Here is a 23,508-nt window from a genome sequence, read left to right as displayed (position 1 = left end):
GTTCTCACCTGAGCTGCTGCTGAACACGTGGTGGATCAGGTGAGGAAGCAGCTGACACAACAGAGGACTGACATCGTGAACCGCCGCCATGACCTGCAGAGTGGGAGCCAGCGACGGCATCGAGCAGAGGCAGGTGAAAGCTCTAAGGACATGAGAAGACACAGGTGAGTCACATCACTATTTTAAGTCTTATAACTGTTGTATAAACCCTGAACCTCCGCTGTGGAGGATCCTCCTCGTGATCTGGCACCTACCTGGGCCCGGCGGCGCCCTCCTTCTGGTTCTGCAGCAGCACGATGAGGCAGCCCAGACCTTCTTTAGCCAGGACAGGCTCTTTGACCAGCGACTTGCTGATGTGCACGGCGAGGCTGTCGACCAGACTCGCCTCCATCACCACCTTCACTGCCAGCTGGCACACGATCATGTAGGAGGCGGCTTTGTAGTCGCTCAGCGGCGACTTCAGACCCTGGAGAGAAGAAGATGACATGAGGGGGCGGAGTGTCGTCGAAAATGTTACAGCTGAGGTTCTGTGGCTAGACACAAAAATCCTGTCTCATAAGAACCTTTGCTTGACCGAAACCGATGATCGCTGACCGATCACTGACCAGTAACTGACCGATCACTGACCAGTAACTGACCGATCACTGACCAGTAACTGACTGACTGATTGCTGCAGAGACCAGATCCTCAGCGAGTCACTCACCCTCTGAACGTACGGCAACAGTTTGGAAATGATGGTGTCCGACACTTTGTCCACGGCGTCCAGAGTGGGGACGATGGTGGACGCGTAGAAGGAGAAGATCACTCTGAGCTGAGAGCAACTTCCAGAGTGACCCGAGTACGCCTGAAAAGATGGAGGAGAAGAAGAAGAAGATGAAGTCTCAGCTACACTTTGTTTCCTTCAGTTTCTCCTTCACAGATTGAAAACAACACGGAGCGCGACTCTCGTTACTATGGAGACGTGGAAATTGTTTCATCGTGACCAATGTCTCACCCTGTGGTCTCTCTACTGCCCCCCTCAGCCCTGACAGAAGATGACAGTTACCTGGATGGACTTTGTGACCATGCTGCAGATAAAGTCCATGAAACTCAGGTCTGTGTAGCAGTGAGTGATCAGAGCTCCTCTGGACAACGGCACGCCTGGTTTCTATGGAAACAAGAGGAAGTAAAGATGATTCAAAGCACTGCGACTTTGTGTAGAGACGGTTGTGAGGTCAGAGGTCAGAGGTCAGACCTGCAGGCAGTGCAGCCAGTTCCATCGGTTGGTGGCGTCTGTGATCCTGAGCAGCTGCAGGACTCTGACAAACACGTTGGTGTCGTGGTACGGCAGCGCACACGCCAGCAGGCTGTCTGCGTTGTACAGGTGGACGTGGAAGCTGCAACACAAACACAACGTGAGACAAAAGGAAGCCAAACAAAAGTGGATTGACATAAAAAAAAGAAGCATGTTTTCTGATAATTGATGAACTGTTTATTTTATCATTTTATCAATAAAACTTAATATGATTGACTTGAATTGTTTGAACAGTTTTTGTCTGTGGTGACATTAACACTGTCAGAGGGAACAGGTTGGTGGCGTCTGTGCGGCGGCGACGCAGCGTACCGGTGAACAAGCCACTCGATGCACTTGTGAGCTGGTTTAAGGAGGAAGTACGGAGAGAGGCGGGTGAGGAAGAGCGAGATGCCGGCGTCCAGCTTCTCGTTGACCTCTTTGGACTGGACGCTGCGCTCCAGCGTCAGCGAGGCCCGGCTGAACAGAGTGTCCTGGAACTCCAGAAACACCGGTTCGATTCCCAGCAGCTCCTCCAGCCCTGTGCAGCCTGGATGGGAGAGGACAGGGGGGAGGGGGGGTTAACGACCGGTGGTTTGACAAACTGGAGATCAGAAACCAGGAAGTGGTGGACCGGACTCACCGAGGGCGTAGAAGTTGTTTTTGTCCATGGACGCAGCATCTTTAGGGTCAAAGAGCAGCGAGGCGACCTCTTTACGGGTCAGCAGGGCGGGGTCGCTCTGCGGCAGGGCCAGCCGCTTCAGCTGGTGAGCCAGCGACGTCATGGTGACAGCTTCTTAACCTGAAGGAGACACAGACAGACGACCTTTAATTAACCTTTAGCAGAGAGATTTGATATTGAGAAAATAGTCCATAGTTAAGAACTTTTCTTTCTATCAATAGTCAATTATAGTATCATTATTTTATCTATTAAAAACCAACGTGAGACTTGTTCAACTCTTCTTTAAGAAATAAAAGAAATAAAGCAAACAATCACAGCTTTGGTTTCTTTCAACCAAGTCATCTTTACTAACTTCAGGTAACAACGTGTAATGAATCCTTTTAAAACCAGAGGTAAATGTAGTTAATGGACTTAAAGTCGGAAATGATCTGAACCGCATCAAACGTTTAATAAGAAACTTGAACTTCAGTAAAGAGGAAGTTCTTTGTGATTAAGCAGGAGACTGAGTCTGCAGGTCCGTGTTCGGAACGAGAGGCTGATCCAGGATCGTTTCATCGACGCCTGGTCACCACAACAGTGTTAAACTCGTGGGAGTCACGTGAATGTCGCGACTTGAACATGTGAAACGTTAAACTAAATAAAAACAGAAACATTCAGAGAAGAATTCAAACAGAAACATGAAACTGACCTTTTCTGTTTCTCCACAAACACGTTGGTGAAGCACGTTCACGCTGTAACTACTTCCGGTTCACGGCAAATTACATGTTTCACTTCCGATGTCTTCCGGGTTCAGTTTTTACTGAGAACCAAACAAATAAGTAAAATAAACTGAGCGACATGTTCATACAGGATGTTACAGAGTTACACATGTGACACATGTTCATACAGGATGTTACAGAGTTACACATGTGACACATGTTCATACAGGATGTTACAGAGTTACACATGTGACACATGTTCATACAGGATGTTACAGAGTTACACATGTGACACATGTTCATACAGGATGTTACAGAGTTACACATGTGACGCATGTTCATACAGGATGTTACAGAGTTACACATGTGACACATGTTCATACAGGATGTTACAGAGTTACACATGTGACGCATGTTCATACAGGATGTTACAGAGTTACACATGTGACGCATGTTCATACAGGATGTTACAGAGTTACACATGTGACACGTTCATACAGGATGTTACAGAGTTACACATGTGACACATGTTCATACAGGATGTTACAGAGTTACACATGTGACGCATGTTCATACAGGATGTTACAGAGTTACACATGTGACGCATGTTCATACAGGATGTTACAGAGTTACACATGTGACGCATGTTCATACAGGATGTTACAGAGTTACACATGTGACGCATGTTCGGATCTACCAGGGTTAGTTAATAAACTTTACCACCACTCCATTACAAGTAAAAACGAATGGGACAAATGGATGGAGTGAACCATCTCTACCAGAATAGGATCTTTGTATAGGTTGTTTACTCCTCCCGCCACACGGGGGCGCTGCTCACCGCCGTGTATATAAACAGCTGCTGTGGTTTACACGTGAGTTTGTCGTTAGTTTGTCAGGTGACGTTAAAAAGATTCAAAACATTAACTCTAGAGAGATTTACGTGAGTAAAAAAAAAAACAACCGAGTGAAACGGATTTAACGAAAACAACGTTAAAACAAACCGGAAGCTGTCGTTATTCGAGCCTCACGGCTCAGAGGGCGGGAGCTGCGCGTGAGGTGCTCTGCTGCGGTGAGTGTGTGTGTGTGTGGTCTTTGCGTGTGCGTGTGCGCGTGTTGTCTCGTGTTTATTTGTGTGTGTGCGTGTGTGACAGCTAATGCTAATGCTAACGTTAGCAAGTCAACACTTCGTGTTTTCGCGGGGCCCGCCCTTCGTGCATTTACATTGGTCCTCCTCGACGTCATCTGTCTGAGCTCCACGCTGATTGGCTGGGAGCTGACGGTCACTTTAAATTATCAGCTGAAGGAAACACGTGGTGAACAAACATTAAATCTATTAAAGTCAAAGTGTTGATTTGATGAAGTTAAAGTCTCCAACAAACAGGAAGAAACTTTACAATAAAACGGTTCAAACTTAGAGGAAGAAACTTATGATCTTATTTTATAATAAGAATTCAGATGTGTTTTCTTCTGTTTATCCATAAATGTAAGGTGTTAAAAACTGAACCATCTTTTTGTACCTGAACAATATCGACCTCCTACCTCAGAATATATATATATATGTGTGTATATATATGTATATATATATATATGTGTATATATATATATATATGTTGATTGTTCTTTATTCAAAAACACAAGGATTTCCCAAACATCGGTTTATTCTGCAACAAAAAAGCAAACGTCGTTGTTCTCGTCTCACTGACGCTACAAGAAGTCAAAGATGTCTCAGCCCTGCAGCCGCCGGCAGCTCGTGTCAACGGGGAAGTGATCAGAAAGTCTCTAATTGTCTGGCAGTGAGGGATGCTGGGTAATCTGCTGTGACCGGTCTGTCTTCACCTGCTGGTGAGTTCCTGTCCCGCTGTGTCTTCTGTGTCTTGTTCAGTGTGAAACCTCCGTCAGTTTCACCTGATCAGCAAGTCAGAGATTTAACACCTTTTAAAATTAGTTTGCGTCATAATGACACATCACGAAAGTCAGCTACAATTTAAAAAAGGTATTTATAAAATTCAGTTGCTATAAAATCAGTGACAGGAACAAACTCCTGGTGAGGAAAGTGTGTGTGGGCGGGATCTAAGTGGCTCACTGACCCACAGCTCAAACAGGAAGTGCTGTGTGCAGCCGTCTAATCAGGTTTAAGGTGAACTTGAACCGTGCTGCTACAAAGCTGTCTGTGTGTGTCTGTGTTTGTGTGTCAGTGATGTGTGCGTCTGTTTCCTGTCATGAGTGACGAGGACCTGTACCTGCAGAGTTGGGGCTGGACTGATCTGTGTGTATCCGGTTCAATTCTGCTGCTTCTTCTGTTTATCATGATGGTGTAAATGTACTGAGTCTAATCAGTTAATCACTACCGAGGAGCAGCGCTGAGTTCTTATTGGTTTCTGTTTGTCAACAGTCGTTTTATTTTCTGTAAATTTCAGCTGCTCAGTTTAAACAAAACTGATGACAGTTTTGACAATGAATACATTTTCTTTAAAAGACATTAGCTCGATTTTAATATTTTATATATCATCCGAGTACCTGGTACATATTGGATTTGAATAATAGAGATTTCAATTTCTCGTCCAGCTCTAGCTTCTTGTCGTCGGACTCGGAGCCGCAGGTCGTCTCCTCCCTTCGGACCAGGACCATGTCCAGACTCAGTCTGCGGCTCGATAACGGTCTGTTGGATCACAGTCTGCCGCTCAGCAGCGCCTCCTACAGCGCAGGAGGAGGCAGCTGGAGGAGCAGCAGGTGAGTGATTGGGAGGTCGGATGTTTCTTGCTTTTACTCTGAAAATACAATTTTTACTCTTCCTGTTCTTCTCCTCCTTCTCTCCCTCTGCTTCTTGTTCTCCATCTCCACCTCTTCTTCCTCCCCCTATCATACTCTTATCTTCTCCTCCTTATTGTCATTTTCCTTTTACTCCTTGTTGTTCTCATTCGTTCTCTCTGTCCGTCCTCCATCAGGTCCCTGAAGCCTCGTCGTTCCCAGCATCACTCTGTCTCCTGCTCGGAGTCTCTCCTCGTCCCGTCTCCTCGTAAACCGTCCGGCCGCTCGCTCCACAGCAGCAGCGTCCACAGCGTGACCTCAGACACCTCCCTGCTGTCCTCGCTGCTGGACGAGTCGTCCATCCAGGACGCCACGCTGGTCGACACCCTCTGGGGTAAAAACGCAGATTCTTCCTCCGTGTGCAGAGGCTGGAAAAAAGTGTTTTAAAAATATGTTTTTATTTTAACGCTGTGATCTTCCTCCTCTGATGTTTCAGGTTTGGACCATGACGTTGATCCTAAAGGTCAGTTTCATTAAATGAAATGTCCAGTGATATGAAACAAACATGATATAAAGTGAATATTTTCTATCTTTGTCTTGTTTTATAATTCTTTGTGACAGAAAGCACCATCGTAGCAGAGCAGAGTACTGTCCTGGCAAACTGCACTCTGATTGGCTCAGACAGCTTCTGTGTCAAACACACGGGGCAGACGCTCAGCAGGGTTTACTGTGAGCTGCATCCGGACAAGAAGGAGTCCGTCACCACACGCAGTTCCTCCTCCAAATACACCACCTCCTCCTCCTCGGTGTCAGGGGAGAGAGAACTGGAGACCTCCATCGTCTACGACCGAGATCGGAGCCGCAGGAGGAGAACAGGTGAGGGAGGACCTGCTTTTTTCTCATGGGGTCAGAAAACGTCTCTGGTAAAAGTTTCTGTTTCATAAACTGGTGTGAACGTTTCCATGGAAATGAACCAGCTGCTGCTTCTCACAGGTGAAAAGACCAGAAGACGTGTCAGGTGGACCGGACCCGATCAGCTGATCAGTCGTTAACATACATTTGTTTCCAGCAGGTGTTTTGGCATCCATGTTGGATGCAGGTGTGAATGTGAGCAGGAGGGCGGCGGCCTGTGTCATCTCCCTGCTCACTCTGATTTGCAGTTGCCTGTCGCTGCAGAGACGCCACCACATGACAGGTAGATCACGTGACTGACTACTCGCGGCTCCACGACAAAACGCCCATCTTACCGTCTGTGTTGAATAAACATCCTGAAGTTAACTTTCTGTCCTGCTGACATCAATGATCACGTGTTTGTTATCCTCTCCCATGCTGCGTGTCGACATTTTCTGTTTAAATCTGTGTTTCAATCAATGAATCCGATTTAGCCATGGCCTCAGTGTGACTCTGGTTTGGTTCTTCCAGATGTGCTGCAGATGTGGCTGGACCTGTCAGTGGTGTGTGTGAGGAGAGCAGCAGGCGTCTGCAGCTCTGTGCTCACACTCACCTGGCAGGTGTGTCAGCGCGTCACACACTCTGACCACAGTCGTGGAGGTACTGAGTCTGTTTCATTAGGTTTCCCTCGTCTGGTTTCAGACGCTGGAGAATCAACACATTCAAAATAAACCGCACGTGGTGTTTACCTGCATGTTCTGGTTTTACTGTCACCTTTTATTCTTCATAATGCAGCTCTAACTTCCTGTTTCAGTCTCAAGAGAATCTCCTCAGCAGGTGGATCGTGCGTGTGGTATAAAGTTAAACTTCAGAGATCAAAGTGTCCATTAGAAGAACCAGTGGTTGTGAATCAGTTTCTCTGCTTTGGTGCAAATCAAAGTAACAACAGGTGAAATGGAGGCAGAAGCAGGGAATGTTTCTAATGTGGTGTCCACAGACAGCTGCTCTCTGCTGATCCTTCCTGAATCCTTCTAGTTCTGCTCCTTGTCACTACTGGTAGCATGAGGTGGAGAACAACTAGAACCACAGGGAGAACCCTAACTACCCTGAGAACCTCTGTTATTTTCCACAGAGACGAATCAACAGAAGCTTCACATTGGTTTTTCGTCACCTCGTTCTCTCACCTGCTGCGTTTCCTCCCAAACAAATATTCTTCACCTCGGACACTTTGCCTGTTTCCCTGGCAAAATGCAAATCTGTGTGTCTGCTGTCAGAGCTGGTCCTCGGCTCAGAGGACACAAGTGAACGGACTAAGCGTCCCTCAGCTCCTGGTGAGTTCTGACTGTTTCTTCTATTGCAGCTCGGTCTGATCACTGTGGAGTCATGGAGTTGAAGGAGACGACCAACAGCCTGAAGGAGGCGCTACATCCCAATGGATCTCTGTGTGAGTTACTACCATACACACTATATAAAGATGCTGCCGATCTCGTTTTAGTTGGAAAACTCTGGGTTTGTGTTTCAGTCTGAACTCAGACTTTAGTAAACGATGACGCAGACGTTCTCTTCCTGATTGGTTCTCATCAGTCACATGACTCGACTACCAGCGGTGAACACAAAGCTAACACTTCCTGTCGGTAACAGTTCCACCTCGTCGTCGCTCAGAGAAAAGAAATCCCTGCTCTGACTCTTCACCATCACTGCTCCTCCTTCAGGAGTTTCTGTTACTAAGCAACCAACTGCAGAGGAGACATCTACTTCCTGTTTACATCACATGACCTGTGTAGGTGAACGGTCATGTGACGTGTGTTTGAGTGTGAACGGAGGTTGTTTTAGAATAAAAACATAAGTGTGGGAGGAGCCTGATTTTACGAATCAAACTCATGACATTTTCATCACATGACATTTTTCAGCTTCCTCTTTTGTCGTGTGTCTGTCAAACGCACTCTGAGCTCACTGCTGACACCTACAGGTGACGGCTGTAAGGAGAAGCAGCTCTTGGAGACGGACGCCGTCGCCTCTTCCTCGAGGTCGTCACTGGCGGCCTCTGTGTGGGGGCTGATGTGGAGCGCTGCTGTTTTCACAGGTTCTGAGTTACATATTTAAATTTCACGTTATTTCTTCCTCTGGATTTTTTTGTCGGAACGTGCGATTGTGAATCAAATCAAAGTCGCCGAGGCTCTTTCACTTCCTGGTAAATGACCCACAACTCGAGGTCATTCAGAAACCAACAACCTCTCAAACTTCCTGCCTCAGCACAAACCATCTTCTCTGAATTTCAAACGTCGCACAGACATCTTCTTGTTCCTCTGCACCAGCAGCACCCAGTGGCCAAGAGGTGTTGTGTTTTCATATTATATCTGATATCTCAGAACACCTTGAGGGAATTTCATCAAATTTGGCACAAATTTTCGCTTGGACTCAAAGAAGAACTGTTTTGATTTCAGAGGTCACAGTGACCTTCAAACAACCACAGGGTGGTGACTCAATATCTTTCTTCTACAGCTTGGTGTGTGTCAGCTGACAAAGGAAACATGTTTAGCTTCATGGAGCGCCGGACGCTCTGCAGGTTTATTGAAATTCTTCTTCTCTGACCTGGTGTCAGAGCTCCGTGCGTCTGTCTTTGTGTCTCTGCTTCTTGAGTAAATGTTTGGTCGTTCTTGGCTCTGCAGCAGATTTGTGTTTACAGAACCAGGATAATGGCCCGGTGTCCTCACCTGCTCTCTGCATCTCGTGTCTGTAGTTGATCTCAGCAGCTTCAGTCACGTGACAACCTTCCACCGCCGTGTTCAACCTGCTGCTGACAACTTCACTGCTCCTCTCTCCTGTGTGTGTCTGCAGGTAAAACAGGAGGTGCCATCCTCCGGTGGCTCAGCAGAAGATGGCATCACATGACTGCTCCTGATCGTGCCGTCCTACTGACTCGGCAAGTTTTCTTTTTTTTACTGTCCTGTTACCGTGGTTATGTGGGACATCATGTCATCAACAACAATTAGGTCACAACTGGACATGTGTGGTATCAAAAGATCAGAAATGTACTGAGCTACAACGAAGCCTTGAAAGTAAAAAAAACTCTTAAATTTCAATTCTAAGATTTACCTCAAGTTGAAATCAGAGTAATGTCTCTGTGGGTGGATTTGATGAGACGTCTGGCGGCTGCATTATTAACCAGATGAAATTTATGTCCACAGATGAATAAAGACAGTTGGAGTTGCCTAAATGAAAAATCAAAATATCATCTCGGTTTGAGCAAAATATTTTTAATTAAAAAAAACTTGTTTAATTGATTAACTCCACATCAAACAGGACTTTGTGTGAGTTACACTTGTCTCTGTCTAACCATTATTCATTAAATAACTTCATTATAAAATACAAACACGTCTCCTAACATCTTCAGTTGATGTCAAACCAAACAGCAGCTGCAGCACCTGTACACAACTTTACAATCCATTAATACGGCGAGGTTTATATACACGTCGCTGTTGATTGGACAGAATCGCATCACCATGGACACCACCACTAAATCACCAGGCTAACATTCAACGTGGAAACTGAAGCAAAATGTTGGATTGAACGTGACCCTGCTCATTTAGCTTCTGGGTCTGCACCGCGAGTTTAAACGCAGGTTGGGAACCTGAGAACATCACGATTCAGACAGTTTCAGGGACGTCAAGACCGCAGTCGTCATCGTTCGTTAATTAACCAGACGTTGTTTCCTGCAGGTCCCCGCCCAGATTTGTCCTGTTCCTTGTTCCTCTGCTGCTCTTCCTCATCGGTGAGTTTCACATCCTCATCATAAATGTCATGTTTGCAGTTTCAGACTGAGCTTTTCTTTGGCTCCCTCTACAGGCCCATGTTGGTTTGGCCTCGCCGGCATACAGTCCATCCTCGCAGCTTTAAACATCACAGATTGGACGAAGGTGGTCTCCGACGTCCCCGCTCTGTCCTCCATGTACAGCTTCATGTCCTCACAGAGCCCATCAGCGGAGAACGCTGCAGAGGGGTCAGGGGAGGTGCAGCTGTATGAGGAGCCGCTCTATCCTCGACCTCCACCAGCCGAGGAGGTAGTGACGCCACGTTCAGCTGGTAGAGGGAGAAAGGTTCATGTCTTTAACTATTTACCTCAGAGCCTTTCAGATCTATTTCTTTAAATCCAGTTTTCATTGTTTGACAGGAAGAGTCGGACCGGCTCGTCGGCCTGGAGCAGAGTCTGACGGTGCTGTGGGGGCGTGTGGAGGCCGCAGGGCAGCAGGCAGAGCAGAGACACAGGGAGGTTCTCGGGCTGTACGCCGACCTCCAGCAGCGCGTCTCTGCTCGGAGCGGCGAGGACGACCTGCAGCTATGGCTCAGCAGCCTGATCGACCATGAGCTGACCGAGCTGAGGAGGCGACTGGACGAGGAGCGACAGAGGGAGCAGGTCAGAGAGCGGACGCACGGCCCGGATGTGGTCATTTAGTTTTCTTTTCATTCATAGTTATTTATAATAAAGTTTACGGTTAATCTGTAAAATATCAAACCTCAATTACATTTTATCAGTCGGGCAGTAGAAGACTCATGTGATGCTTCACTGAGTATAAAACATGAGAGTTCAGAGGCCCAACTGTAGGTTCAGAGCAGGTTCGCTGAGCATGATGGGATATGCGTCGTCTTCCTGTGTGCAGATGCAGCAGCTGTCGCAGCAGCAGAGTCTATCGTCTCGTCTGGATCAGCTGGAGCTGCAGCTGCTGGCGGCTCAAACAGAGGTGAGAGCGTCTGACCACAGATTCTACTGTTCATCATAAGAATCGATCATCAGACGCAGTGACAGGACGATATTGTGTTTCAGGAGGATCAGTGGAGGCGAGAAGCTGCGTCCGTTCCACAGTCAACACTTCCTGCTGCCATCAGGTAAACAACTAGGCAACGTAAAGCTGAGGACGTGGATGAAAACACTGAGTAAAGAAGTTTCTCTTTTCTAACTTCCTTCAGTATGGGTGTGGACCGTCAGTCCCATGACGCCTTGCTGGCGGAGGTAGCGAGGTTGGAGGTGGCTCTGGAGGACGTAAGGCGGGATGTGGACGGTCTGTCTGGGTTCAAGGACCGTTGCCGACAACTCGATGGAGTCCAGCAGACGGTGAGAAGAGAAGTTATTTAGCTGGGAGGTTCGCCTCTTTAACTTTTTCGAATCTCTTCCTCTGGTCAGATCTCGGAACAGGTTTCCGCTCAGGTGCGCGAGGAGGTTCGGGCTCTCGTTTATGGGAATCAGGTGACAGTGGCGGGCGGAGGAGACTCCGACACTCTCCCAGAGTCGCTCCTCCAGTGGCTGTCGCAGCAGTATGTCAGTAGGGCTGACCTGCAGGTGGCGCTGTCGTCTCTGGAGCGCAGCATCCTGCAGAACATCAAACTGCAGCTGGTGCAGCATCGCAACGAGGAGGTCAGAGAGACCGTCCTGCAAACCACCGGGACTGCCGGGGACACCGTCACCCCGGAGGTGAGGGGGTTACAGTTTCAAATGTAGTTTAAATAAAAATCTTTCCTTTATTCAGGATCAAGACCCTTTGAAAAGAAAAGTTAAATTGTCTTCTCCGTCATTCAGAGTCTCGGGTTCAGATTCTTTAGCTAGCAGCTGCTTAGCGTAGCATAGAGACTGGAAACGGCTAGCCTCGGTCTCTAAACAAGCTCACTGACTAATTAAGCAGAACTGCTTTGTGGTTCTGCTGCGTGAGGTAGAAGCTGACACCAGCCAATCAAATCCCATATATGCTAACACATGTTGTGACGTCAGAATGAGGCTGAGGAAGCAGAGTCGGCTGCAGAACCCAGATTTTATGTCTTGTTTTCTTTTTTAAGCATTGACAGCTAGCGTAGCAAGTTAGCATATGAGCCAGGAAACTCATCATGATGCCATTACACGTGTCACTAGCGCCAACACAAAGCATATGTGAGTCCTTCATACGCCTGGAAGAACCTCAACTCACGTTGACTGTTATTAAAAGTGGTCGTGTTCGGAGAAGCGATTCTGTTTGATGACGCCGCCGAACCTGCTGCAAACTGTTGTTTCGTGGTTGTTAGTTTTCTTAAATCATCAGAACTGAGGAATGAGAATGATTCATATTTGCGTTGTTACGATCATTTTCATGTTGTGGACGCTGGACAAACACGTCTGTTAATCCTATGTTTACTTTGCTCAGAGGTATTTTCCCTGTTTACAGCTCTAGAAAGTTAAATAACCTTTGTGTCGTCTCCTCCAGGATGTCCACGTGATCGTGAAGAACGCTCTGCGGCTGTTTTCCCAGGACCAGACTGGCCTCGCCGACTACGCTCTGGAGTCTGGAGGTCAGGAGATAAACTCGGTGTTCGTGTCGGACCCGTAATTTTCTCTATTTCTTTATTGTTAGAAAATCTCAGGTTAGAGTTAGAATAAATAAATACGATGAGTCAACTCCACTGCACAGAAATTAAGCTAAAATATCTGATGCGAAGGCTGCCATCATGTGGTGATTGTGTGTCTGTGCAGTAGTGGTCATGGAGCGGAGCCGTGGTATAAAGGTCCAGTCCGCACATGCGCATCAATCATGACGTCTCGGACTGTTTTTACACGTCGAATAACTCATTAAAACCAGGTGGTTCGGGAGCTGTGATGTCGTCCACATTTATTTGAGGTTACTAACACGTCGGCATTCCTGCAGGGGGCAGTGTTCTGAGCACTCGCTGCTCTGAGACGTACGAGACGAAGGCGGCGCTGCTCAGTCTGTTCGGACTTCCTCTCTGGTATTTCTCTCAGTCTCCTCGAACTGTCATCCAGGTAACACACCTGTCAATCACACATCGCACTGCTGTCGTCACATCAGTTTCTACTTTTCATACAAAAAATAAAGTGAAGCAGAAAACCCAGACAAGAACCTTCTGTCTTCTGATTGGTCAGATGTCATCAAGTGTCCAGAAGCCACAACAATCATTTGACTGGAAACGATGTCATTTACAGTTTTTAACCTAAACGTCTGATATCTTCCTACGAGGTGCGTTCACGGACCGTCGGACACGCCACCGTGTGACTACGTCCACTAGCTCAGCCACTTCCTGTTGACATTCAGGCTAAAGACGTGGTGTAAATGACCTCGTTTCCAGTCGGATATGGAAGTCGGGGCTTGTGGACACTTGCATGACACCACACGAGCAGTATGGAGGCATGTTGTGTTTTTTGTGTTGTTACGGTGGCCTGGGCTAAACTCTGTTTAAAAACTGAACTTTGTCGAGTCACACACATGTCACCCCCCCCCCCCCCCATCATAGTCATAGTCATCATACTCTTTTATCCTCGCTGTCTCAACTTTAGCATCTACCACCAACCCTGTTCATCCTTCCCCATCTGTTCATCAGCCCTGTTACACATGAGCAAAAACTAATATACACAAGCGTCATCAACAGTTTATTCACACCTGATAAACGCCGCCCTGCTGTCTTCCTGTAGCCGGACGTCCATCCAGGAAACTGCTGGGCGTTCAGAGGCTCCACAGGTTTCCTGGTGATCCGTCTCTCCATGAGGATCCTCCCCACGGCCTTCTCCCTGGAGCACATCCCCAAAGCCCTGGCACCCAGTGGGGCGCTGCACAGCGCTCCCCGAGACTTCAGCGTCTACGTAAGAGTCAACGCCATCACCAGCGCCCTCTCGGAGATTCTGTTTTTTACTGAACGGCTTTGTTTTCAGGGTCTAGATGACGAGCGTCAGGACAGAGGGAAGCTGCTGGGCGTGTACACGTATGACGAGGATGGAGAAGCTCTGCAGACCTACGCCGCCACTGTGAGTTGTCGCTGCAGCGGCCTCCTGTTTACCCAACATGCATTTCAACTCAGAAAGAAAAGTCTAAAAATAGTTGTCGGGTTGATCCACGTTCTCAACATCAGTGAAGTTTTGACAATAATTTAATGTTATGTAAAAAGAATAAAGCAGCTGTAGCAACATGTTCATTTATCCTGATCAGAGGATGTTTATTCTTATGTAGGAGTTTAACAAGTGTGATGACAACATGACGCCTCACTTCTTTCTTTCTTTTTATTATAGCATCCAAAACAAACAATCTTCATTTTTTGTGACCAAGATCAAATCTGATGAGTGAAATCACACATGTCCGTGTTCTGCTTTGATTTCTGGAAATATTGTCTCCTAGTTTTTCTCCATATTTTAACTGAAACGATTGTGAAACTGTAGCATTAGCTGCATTAGCTGCATTAGCTAACGTCACCTCAGCTGATGCTGACTCAGCTACGTGTTTTTATGCAGCTAACCATTAACAGTAGCATTGGTTCATATTGTATAAAAACACGTAGCTGAGCTGAGTCAACATCAGCTGAGGTGACGTTAGGGACCTGCCTTCAGTTGAGTGTGTTTGGGCGATTTGTTGAACAAACATGTTTGGTTTTTTTGAACGTACGTTGTTCTCCTGAAGCGTTTACGACTCTTTAACATAATATTTGTTTTTCTAAATATTTAAACAGGAAACTTAATGACGTTTCCATGGCCACCAATATGATTATTATAATATAGACTATTGACCTTATTCAGAATAAGACTTTATATCTATGATGTTACCATGAGTTTTAATATGAAGGAGTGTTTTCCTTCCAATGATTCAAGTATTTAAATGAACAATTGTCTATTTTGTTCTAAAAACGTTTTAAATTGAACTTCTTGTTTTATCTTTTACTTTTTGCGACTGTTGAATATATCATTGTGATGAGGGTGAGTCAATACGCTGATGAAGCCAAACTTTATCCGTGACTTTACTGCGTTCATATCATTATTTTCTGTTTCAACAGGAGGAGAACGATCAGATGTTCCAGATCATCGAGGTGAAGGTTTTGTCCAACTGGGGCCACCAGGAGTACACGTGCATTTACCGTTTCAGAGTGCACGGGTCGCCCAGTGACGTCTGAGGACGACCTTCACACATTCAGAGTCAAACTGAGGTTTTGAAATGAAGCTGTGCTGCTCGGTGATGATTGGCTGCTGACTGTGCCTGAGCCTCCACGCACTTCAGTTTAAAGTTGAGTTTGTTGATCAAAGTCTCGACAGTGACGGTAACCCCGCCCCCTTCAGGCGTGATCCGAGCGCCGTGGCTTTCCTGTGGAGTAACGTCACTCTGACGACTTTGAGTTTGACTTTTCTGTCCATAGTTATTTTTATATCTGCGTTGTTTTGTATTTGTTGTTTATAGGTTTTTATCTTTGACTTTGTCACACAGACAGTTTTATAGGATCAGCTCATATTTTGTATCAACACATCCATGAACATGTTTTAATTGTTCCTCCTGTTGACGCTTTAATAAAGAATGATTTAACCATGTGGCCTCTGAGCAGATTAATGCACTCGGATCTTTCAGAGTTTCAGGAAAATACATTTCTTTAAGTTTCAGTTACACAAAGAAATAATTTGTCAGTAGAAAATAACGTTTGTTTTACACAGAACAACCAAAGTCTCTTCAGGAGGAAACATGATTCCTGTTTTTAGAGAACTTGAATAAATGTGTCTTTTTACTAGGAAATAAATGATTGGATAATCTGGTCCAGAGCAACACATTAAAACATGTTTACATCTGCCGACCCACGACAGGCATGTTCAAATCTGCTCCGATCAAAGGTATAGAGCAGATAAATATCAATAAAGAATATTATACTCTGCTGTCAATACTTTTGTCTTCAGCTGAATAGTTTTCATTTTATCAGTTTATTTGATCCATTTTCAAGAAGACATCAATATTTCAGGTTGTATTGTGCAACAGTTTTATTTCCTTATGATTTATTAGATCTTGATCATTTATGTTTCAATAACATTTGACAGTCTTTTTTTAATCTGTTCCATTGCTAAGATATAAAAATGAGTTTTCACTGTTTTGTGACAGGAATTTAAAAATGTCTATATCATATTTGTTTAGTGGATTATACATTTATCACTGAATAACTTTATTTGACAAACCTCAAATGTGAGAAAACAGTCAAAACGCTTTGTACAGATCTCGTCTTAATTCTGAAAGTTTTTTTTCTATTCTAATCAAATTTCTACTGATGTTTTTTCCAGGATCAGAAACAAAGTCTGACATATTCGGAATATTAGTAATTTTTTATCTGCATTTATTAACGATATTGATCGATTATCGGTCCACGTCCATCTGCATAGTGTATATTCTCTCAGTGAGAGTTTGGAGATGATGTAGCTAATGTAGCTAATGCAGCTAATGCAGATAATGTAGCTAATGCAGCTAATGTAGCTAATGCAGCTAATGTAGCTAATGCAGCTAATGTAGCTAATGTAGCTAATGCAGATAATGTAGCTAATGCAGATAATGTAGCTAATGCAGCTAATGTAGCTAATGCAGATTATGTAGCTAATGCAGATAATGTAGCTAATGCAGCTAATGTAGCTAATGTAGCTAATGCAGCTAACCATTAACAGTAGCATTGGTTCATATTGTATAAAAACACGTAGCTGAGCTGAGTCAACATCAGCTGAGGTGACGTTAGGGACCTGCCTTCAGTTGAGTGTGTTTGGGCGATTTGTTGAACAAACATGTTTTTATTTCAACGTACGTTGTTCTCCTGAAGCGTTTAACATATTTGTTTTTCTTCGCTATCCGTCCAAAATCAACTTTTTCTTTATTTCATTACTTTCTTTGTTGTTTCTTTAAATATTTAAACAGGAATCTTAATGACATTTCCATGGACACCAATATGGTTATTATAATATAAACTATTGACCTTATTCTGAATGAGACTTTATATTTATGATGTTACCATGAGTTTTTGACATTACATTTCATTGAGCTGACCCTTTTATCCAAAGCGACTCACAATAAGTGCATCAACCACGAGGGAACAAACCAGAACAACAAGAATCAGGAAAGTACCATTTCTTCAAGAAAGACAAACTCCAAAGTTCTATAAGGAAGTGACATCTAAGTGCTACTAAACTGTTAGTTTAAACTTTTATTCAAGCTGTTGTCTGAAGAGAAGTGTCTTCAGTCTGGAGGAAGATGTGTGGACTTTCTGTCCTGATGTCCATGTGGAGCTGGTTCCACCGTTTAGGAGCCAGGACAGGAAACAGTCCTGATGTTGTTGAGTGACAGCTGTCCCTCGCAGTGAGGGAGCAGCTGATTGGCCGATGCAGAGCGGAGTGGACGGGCTGGGGTGTGAGGTTTGACCATGTCCTGGATGTAGACTGGACCCGATCCGGTCACAGCACGGTACCAAGTACTAGTGTTTTGAAACGGATGTGGGCAGCTACTGGTAACCAGTGAAGGAGCAGAGGAGCGTGAGTGAACTCAGGTTAAAGACCAGTGGAGCTGCTGGTTTCTGGATGAGCTGCAGAGGTCGGGTGGCAGCAGCAGGTCGACCTGCCAGGAGGGGGGGGCAGTAGTCTAGGTGTGAGACGACCAGAGCCTGGACCAGAGCCTGGACCAGAGTCTGGACCAGAACCTGCACCAGAGCCTGGACCAGAACCTGCCTTCTCACTCAGAAGGGGACGTATTCTCCCGATGTTGTGCAGCATGAATCTACAGGTCTACTGGTCTGTTAGTGTTCTTAGGCCGACACAAGAGGCACTTGTTTATTCTGTTGAACGTGTTGTTGGCAGTGATGTTGGCAGTGAGGGAGAGTCGAGTTCAAGTTTTTAAATGAACAACTGAACTAGTGAGCGACATTAGAATAAACTAATATGTGGTTCAGAAACTACGTTAGGAGTTTTACTTCCTCTAGAGAGTCAAGTTTGATCGTCTTCTCGGCGCTCTGCCAGGTTAAACTGTGGTTCGAGTTCTTAGGCAGAGGCACAAGAGGCACTTGTTCTGTTCTGTTGAACGGTGATGTTGGCAGTGAGGGAGAGTCGACTGTCGAGTGTCACACCCAGGCTCCTAGCAGTCTGGGGGGGGGGGGGGGGGGGGGGATATTGTAATTCTCCATTACAATAATATGTGGTGGTTTGTTTACATATGAGACGTCACAGAGTCGTGTGCAGATAAAAGACGAGAAGGAGAAACAGCAGTTTATCTGTTTCCTCTGAAGGTGAAGACGTCTCTTCAGTTTGACTCACAGGTGAGTTCACACAGGTGAGGTGAGACAGGTGAGGGGAGACGGGTGAGGGGAGACGGGTGAGGGGAGACGGGTGAGGGGAGACGGGTGAGGGGAGACAGCTGAGGGGAGACGGGTGAGGTGAGACAGGTGAGTTCACACAGGTGAGGTGAGACGGGTGAGGGGAGACGGGTGAGGGGAGACAGGTGAGGGGAGACGGGTGAGGGGAGACGGGTGAGGGGAGACAGGTGAGGTGAGACGGGTGAGGGGAGACAGCTGAGGGGAGACGGGTGAGGGGAGACAGGTGAGGGGAGACAGGTGAGGGGAGACGGGTGAGGTGAGACGGGTGAGGGGAGACAGGTGAGGTGAGACGGGTGAGGGGAGACAGCTGAGGTGAGACAGGTGAGGGGAGACGGGTGAGGTGAGACGGGTGAGGTGAGACAGGTGAGGTGAGACGGGTGAGGGGAGACGGGTGAGGGGAGACGGGTGAGGTGAGACAGGTGAGGGGAGACAGGTGAGGTGAGACGGGTGAGGTGAGACGGGTGAGTTCACTCATTGGTTGACTGTGTTTTTGTTTTATTTTCAGATAAGTCCAGTTTCAGCAGAAATCTGTTTGTCATGGAAGTTTCCTGGAAGCTGGTGAAAGGAGAAGTCAGGCAGCAGCTGATGCATCAAGGAGACCAGAAGGTGAAACAATATACAAACACTAACCAGAGGTGGGAGGTAACGAAGTACAAATACTTCGTTCCTGTACTTAAGTAGATTTTTCACATATCTGTACTTTACTTGAGTATTTATTTACCGACCTCCGGACTCTTAGGGCCTCGCGCTGCCCCCCCCCCCGACGGCAAACACGGCGGCGTGTTTGCCGTCGGGGGGGCAGCGCGAGGCCCTAAGAGTCCGGAGGTCGGTCGGGCTGCTTGGTCGAGCGGGGTGGAGCAGGCTGGTCCGGTGATGATCCCTCCGCAGGTGAAACCTTCAGAAACCTTGTTCAGAGTTTAACTTCCTCTAGAGAGTGAAGTTTGATCGTCTTCAGCTACACTCTGGTTGATCAGTGTTCTCAGGCAGACACACGAGGCACTGGTTCATTCTGTTGTGTTGCTTCTTCGTTGTCCCCAGAAGTTCAGATGCACTAGTCCATTACTATTTGAACCTCAGCATCTGGGGTTCAGAATTTGTAAAATTATACAGTATATGTAGATTTTTGTTATAATTAGTAGAAATAAAGCCTGAAGCGAATAATTTTATTTTTTTTGTGTCTGTATAGACTATAAAAAGCACTTTGCATTTTTAATTTTGGTACTTGTACTTTTACTTTTGATACTTAAGTACATTTAATATGAGCTACTTTAAGACTTTTACTCAAGTCATTTTCTTACGGGTGACTTTTACTTTTACCGGAGTCACTTTCAGGGAAGATATCTGTACTTTTACTCAAGTACTTTATACACCACTGATGGCTAGAGAGTAACATGAGCAACTGTCTCCACCAAGTCTGAAGATGTCTCCCACAGCCTCCCAGTATATCTCCCTCACCCTGCGTCACCCATGAAGGTCCCTCTCTCTGTTACATGGAGGTGTTTGCATTCTATTGGACAGTTCAGTGTAAAGTGTGTGTTCATGAATCACATTGTGTCCTCACGTCTGGTGAAACACACAAAGAGTCGGTGTCTCTGTCTGGAGCCTCTGAGTTAGATCTGAACGTCCCTGAGTGAAGACACTACAATGTCCTGTTGGTCCTTTATCTATAACCTGACCTGGGTTCTGCTCAGAGAGAGAAGGAGGATCTGTGGAACCAGACAGGCTCTATTCTCCTGTACAGATAGAATATACACTATACATAATATATAGTGACATATACAGTTATGTGGGATGTCAAAAATTCCTCAACACTGATGATGAAGGTGAGTGAACAGATTATTTCTCCTCAATTCTAATGTTTCTACGGTGGCTCTGAATGGACAAGTTTTAATCTGAGCCACTAGATGTCGCTGAACACGACTTAATAGAAAATAACTTAATGTAAATGTCTCAACTTTATAACAACAGAACTTAGGGGAGGTCAGGACCAGGTCTGGACATAAACCTCGGTCGACCATCAGTTGTTCTTTTCTGTACTTCATACATGTTTTATAAGCGTGTTTCATACGTGTTTTATAAGCGTGTTTCATGCATGTTTTATAAGCGTGTTTCATGCATGTTTTATAAGCGTGTTTCATGCATGTTTTATAAGCATGTTTCATGCATGTTTTATAAGCGTGTTTCATACGTGTTTTATAAGCGTGTTTCATACGTGTTTTATAAGCGTGTTTCATGCATGTTTTATAAGCGTGTTTCATGCATGTTTTATAAGCGTGTTTCATGCATGTTTTATAAGCGTGTTTCATGCATGTTTTATAAGCGTGTTTCATGCATGTTGTCATACTCCACTCAGGGAACATGTAATCTTCTGTTGTGTTGTTGTCGAGAGGTTTGTGAGCTGTGGCTTTGGGGACAAACTATGTGGATCTTTATCTTGATAAGCTCCACCTCTGTTGACTGTGACCACACCCCCATGACTCAAGAGGTCAAAGTATTGAAAACATCTGTTCTGTTCCAGCTGTTTCAAGTCGTCCTCCTCCTCCTCTTGGCTCCAGCGTTGATCAGCTGCCGTGTCGCAGAATATCCGACTGACTGCAGCCAGATCCATGAAATCGGAGATTACCACCAGAGCGGCTCCTTCTCAATCCAGCCTGCAGGAGAGAACCTCCAAGTCGAAGTACGTCCACTTGTGTTTTTATTATTGGACAGAAACATGTTCACCTCTCATACGTAGAATCATTAAAGCAACATGTCACCGATACTGATCAACAGCACCCCCTGCAGCCACATGAGGGGATTGATGCTGTTCAGAATTCTTCATATTTCAAAGTTTCCTGCTGAATCTTGGAGATAAACTCTGGTTTTTAATAACTTCAGAGTGTTTCTAACTGATCTCAGTTCAGCTTCACTCTTCACCTGCAGCTGGTTGTGACAGTTGAAGCTGACTCTCAGTCAGTTCTTCTCACAGGAGATGGAACCCACTCAGCAGAGTTACAGAGAACAGACGTTCAGGGAGAGAAGGAGGAAACTTCCTCATGTTCACACTAAACATCAGACTCACTCTCATCCAGCTGCTGTTTCAGGAGGAAACGTTTAAATGAAGCAGATTCGATTCTTGCATGATCACTCGTATCAGATGAATCTCTGGGCTTCTATTGGTCAGTGTCACCTAACGTGTTGAAAGTGAAAAAGACGTGAGTGAAACATTTGAATTGATCACATGTACTGATGTGTTGCAGGTGTACTGTCAGATGAGTCCAAACCAATCAGCCTGGACAGTGAGTATTTTTACTGACTTTCAATAAGCGTCAAATCAGTCAGATTCATATTCCACTGTTTACCTGCTCAGGTGATTCAGACCAGGATGGATGGAACCGTCAACTTCTACCGGCCCTGGATTCAGTACAAGGTCGGCTTTGGTTCTGTGAGGGGAGAACACTGGCTCGGTGAGAAGTGGAACCACAGGAACAGCTGAGAACTGTTAATACACAACCCCCTTCAACTGTGTGTGTGTGTGTGTGTGTGTGTGTGTGTGTGTGTGTGTGTGTGTGTGTGTGTGTGTGTGTGTGTGTGTGGTCACAGGTCTGGACAACCTCCACTATCTTACCTCAGGACCCACGAAGTTTGAGTTACAGGTGGACATGGAGGACTTTGAGGGAAATAAAGCGTCCGCGCATTACAGGATGTTCTCCGTCGACTCTGAGTGTAACGGATACAACTTGAGTGTGTCTGGATTCACAGATAAAGGAGCAGGTAAGTGTGTGTGTGTGTGTGTGTGTGTGTGTGTGTGTGTGTGTGTGTGTGAGTGTGTGTGTGTGTTTGTGTGTGTGTGTGTGTGTGAGTGTGTGTGTGTGTTTGTGTGTGTGTGTGTGTGTGTGTGTGTGTGTGTGTGTGTGTGTGTGTGTGTGTGTGTGTGTGTGTGTGTGTGTGTGTGTGTAACATTTATCATCTTTCATTCGGGAAAATAAAAATGTTTTTGTTCTTTTGTTGAGTCAAAAGAAAACTATTTAAAATCTTTTCCATGGACACTCCTCCTGAGAGACGGCATCGAACCGAGACAGACAGAGACAGACAGAGACAGACAGAGACATGTTTCCTTCAGACAAATCCCTCGTTGATTACAGATATTTTCAGTCTATAACACTGTGTCTTCTCTGTGTCCTCTCTGTGTCTTCTCTGTGTCTTCTCTGTGTCCTCTGTGTGTCTTCTCTGTGTCTTCTCTGTGTCTCTGTAGGAGACTCCATGATGACACACAATGGCATGAAGTTCTCCACCTTTGACAGAGACCAGGACAGGTGGCCTGAGAACTGTGCCTCAACCTTCTTGGGAGGTTTCTGGTACAACAACTGTCACCATGCAAACCCTAATGGGGTTTACCGCTGGGGACAGGAGAAGACTCCCTATGCTGTTGGAGTTTCATGGCTCACTTGGAAAAACACCCATGACTACTCTGTGAAGTCCATCGTCATGAAGGTCCGTCCTGTGCAGCCTGAGTAACTTTCCAGGAGCAGCAGCAGACCAGATGTTGATCTGTCTCAACATCTGTCGCTTTCATCAGTCAAAGTCAAAAGAAATCACACGTTTGAACCCTGATGTCAATCATCGCCTGCTGCATGTCCTCAATAAACGAGACGCAAAAAATCTGATGTGACCTGATGTCTTTGTCTCATGTGTCTTTTCATTTGTTTCATGTGTCGTCATACACTACCGTTCAAAAGTTTGGGGTCACTTAGAAATTTCCTTATTTTTCAAAGAAAAGCACAGTTTTTTTCAATGAAGATAACATTAAATTAATCAGAAATACACTCTATACATTGTTAATGTGGTAAATGACTATTCTAGGTGGAAACGTCTGGTTTTTAATGAAATATCTACATAGGTGTATCGAGGCCCATTTCCAGCAACTATCACTCCAGTGTTCTAATGGTACATTGTGTTTGCTAATCGCCTTAGAAGACTAATGGATGATTAGAAAACCCTTGAAAACCCTTGTGCAATGATGTTAGCACAGCTGAAAACTGTTTTGCTGGTGAGAGAAGCTATAGAACTGGCCTTCCTTTGAGCTAGTTGAGTATCTGGAGCATCACATGTGTGGGTTCGATTAT

General features: G+C 45.5%; 3 protein-coding genes across 28 annotated transcripts in view; 2 read left to right on the top strand and 1 right to left on the bottom strand.

The window, feature by feature from the left end:
* Positions 1 to 2,751, bottom strand: part of heatr1 (HEAT repeat containing 1) — a 38,970-nt gene extending 36,219 nt beyond the window's left edge. For 2 of the 5 annotated variants that reach the window (XM_034570425.1, XM_034570426.1), the window contains exons 1-7: positions 1,914 to 2,055; positions 1,604 to 1,820; positions 1,235 to 1,376; positions 1,046 to 1,147; positions 704 to 844; positions 255 to 466; positions 9 to 142 (exon numbers count right to left, since the gene is read on the bottom strand). In XM_034570425.1, the coding sequence (XP_034426316.1) occupies positions 9 to 142; positions 255 to 466; positions 704 to 844; positions 1,046 to 1,147; positions 1,235 to 1,376; positions 1,604 to 1,820; positions 1,914 to 2,055 (1,090 nt within the window). Of the gene's footprint in view, positions 1 to 8; positions 143 to 254; positions 467 to 703; positions 845 to 1,045; positions 1,148 to 1,234; positions 1,377 to 1,603; positions 1,821 to 1,913; positions 2,091 to 2,640 lie in introns of those variants that run through there. The other 3 variants (XM_034570423.1, XM_034570427.1, XM_034570424.1) reach the window with 3 other exon arrangements.
* On the top strand, positions 43 to 15,609 carry LOC117752805 (SUN domain-containing protein 1-like). Of its 18 annotated transcripts, none has more exons than XM_034570432.1 (22): positions 43 to 164; positions 5,222 to 5,380; positions 5,596 to 5,792; positions 5,895 to 5,921; positions 6,020 to 6,274; positions 6,468 to 6,593; positions 6,821 to 6,949; positions 7,650 to 7,733; positions 8,259 to 8,372; positions 9,128 to 9,212; positions 10,009 to 10,061; positions 10,136 to 10,350; positions 10,461 to 10,703; positions 10,948 to 11,028; positions 11,112 to 11,173; positions 11,255 to 11,399; positions 11,469 to 11,756; positions 12,517 to 12,601; positions 12,955 to 13,070; positions 13,737 to 13,904; positions 13,974 to 14,066; positions 15,083 to 15,603. In XM_034570432.1, exons 1-22 carry the CDS (start codon positions 151 to 153, stop codon positions 15,197 to 15,199), a joined length of 2,856 nt encoding a protein of 951 aa, XP_034426323.1. In that variant the 5' UTR covers positions 43 to 150; the 3' UTR covers positions 15,200 to 15,603. The 18 variants fall into 18 exon arrangements, with proteins under 18 accessions (XP_034426323.1, XP_034426336.1, XP_034426327.1 ...); XM_034570436.1 differs by lacking the exon at positions 43 to 164 and adding an exon at positions 3,509 to 3,713 and having other exon boundaries at positions 5,215 to 5,380; positions 15,083 to 15,609; XM_034570435.1 differs by lacking the exon at positions 43 to 164 and adding an exon at positions 3,509 to 3,719 and having other exon boundaries at positions 5,216 to 5,380; positions 15,083 to 15,609.
* Positions 2,191 to 23,049, top strand: LOC117752820 (microfibril-associated glycoprotein 4-like). Of its 5 annotated transcripts, XM_034570475.1 has the most exons (8): positions 2,191 to 2,212; positions 9,488 to 9,490; positions 18,909 to 19,009; positions 20,922 to 21,080; positions 21,643 to 21,681; positions 21,753 to 21,849; positions 21,986 to 22,156; positions 22,638 to 23,049. In XM_034570475.1, exons 3-8 carry the CDS (start codon positions 18,941 to 18,943, stop codon positions 22,898 to 22,900), a joined length of 798 nt encoding a protein of 265 aa, XP_034426366.1. In that variant the 5' UTR covers positions 2,191 to 2,212; positions 9,488 to 9,490; positions 18,909 to 18,940; the 3' UTR covers positions 22,901 to 23,049. The 5 variants fall into 5 exon arrangements, with proteins under 5 accessions (XP_034426366.1, XP_034426365.1, XP_034426368.1 ...); XM_034570474.1 differs by lacking the exons at positions 2,191 to 2,212; positions 9,488 to 9,490 and adding an exon at positions 18,223 to 18,346; XM_034570473.1 differs by lacking the exons at positions 2,191 to 2,212; positions 9,488 to 9,490 and adding an exon at positions 18,229 to 18,346 and having other exon boundaries at positions 18,897 to 19,009.
* Positions 23,050 to 23,508: the final 459 nt, after the last annotated feature.

The sequence above is a fragment of the Hippoglossus hippoglossus genome, chromosome 19 (assembly GCF_009819705.1).
Source record: "Hippoglossus hippoglossus isolate fHipHip1 chromosome 19, fHipHip1.pri, whole genome shotgun sequence".
In the NCBI taxonomy this organism is placed as follows: Eukaryota; Metazoa; Chordata; class Actinopteri; order Pleuronectiformes; family Pleuronectidae; genus Hippoglossus; species Hippoglossus hippoglossus.
The sequence above is the reverse complement of the archived record's forward strand: the minus strand, read 5'-3'. Positions and strand labels throughout refer to the sequence as shown.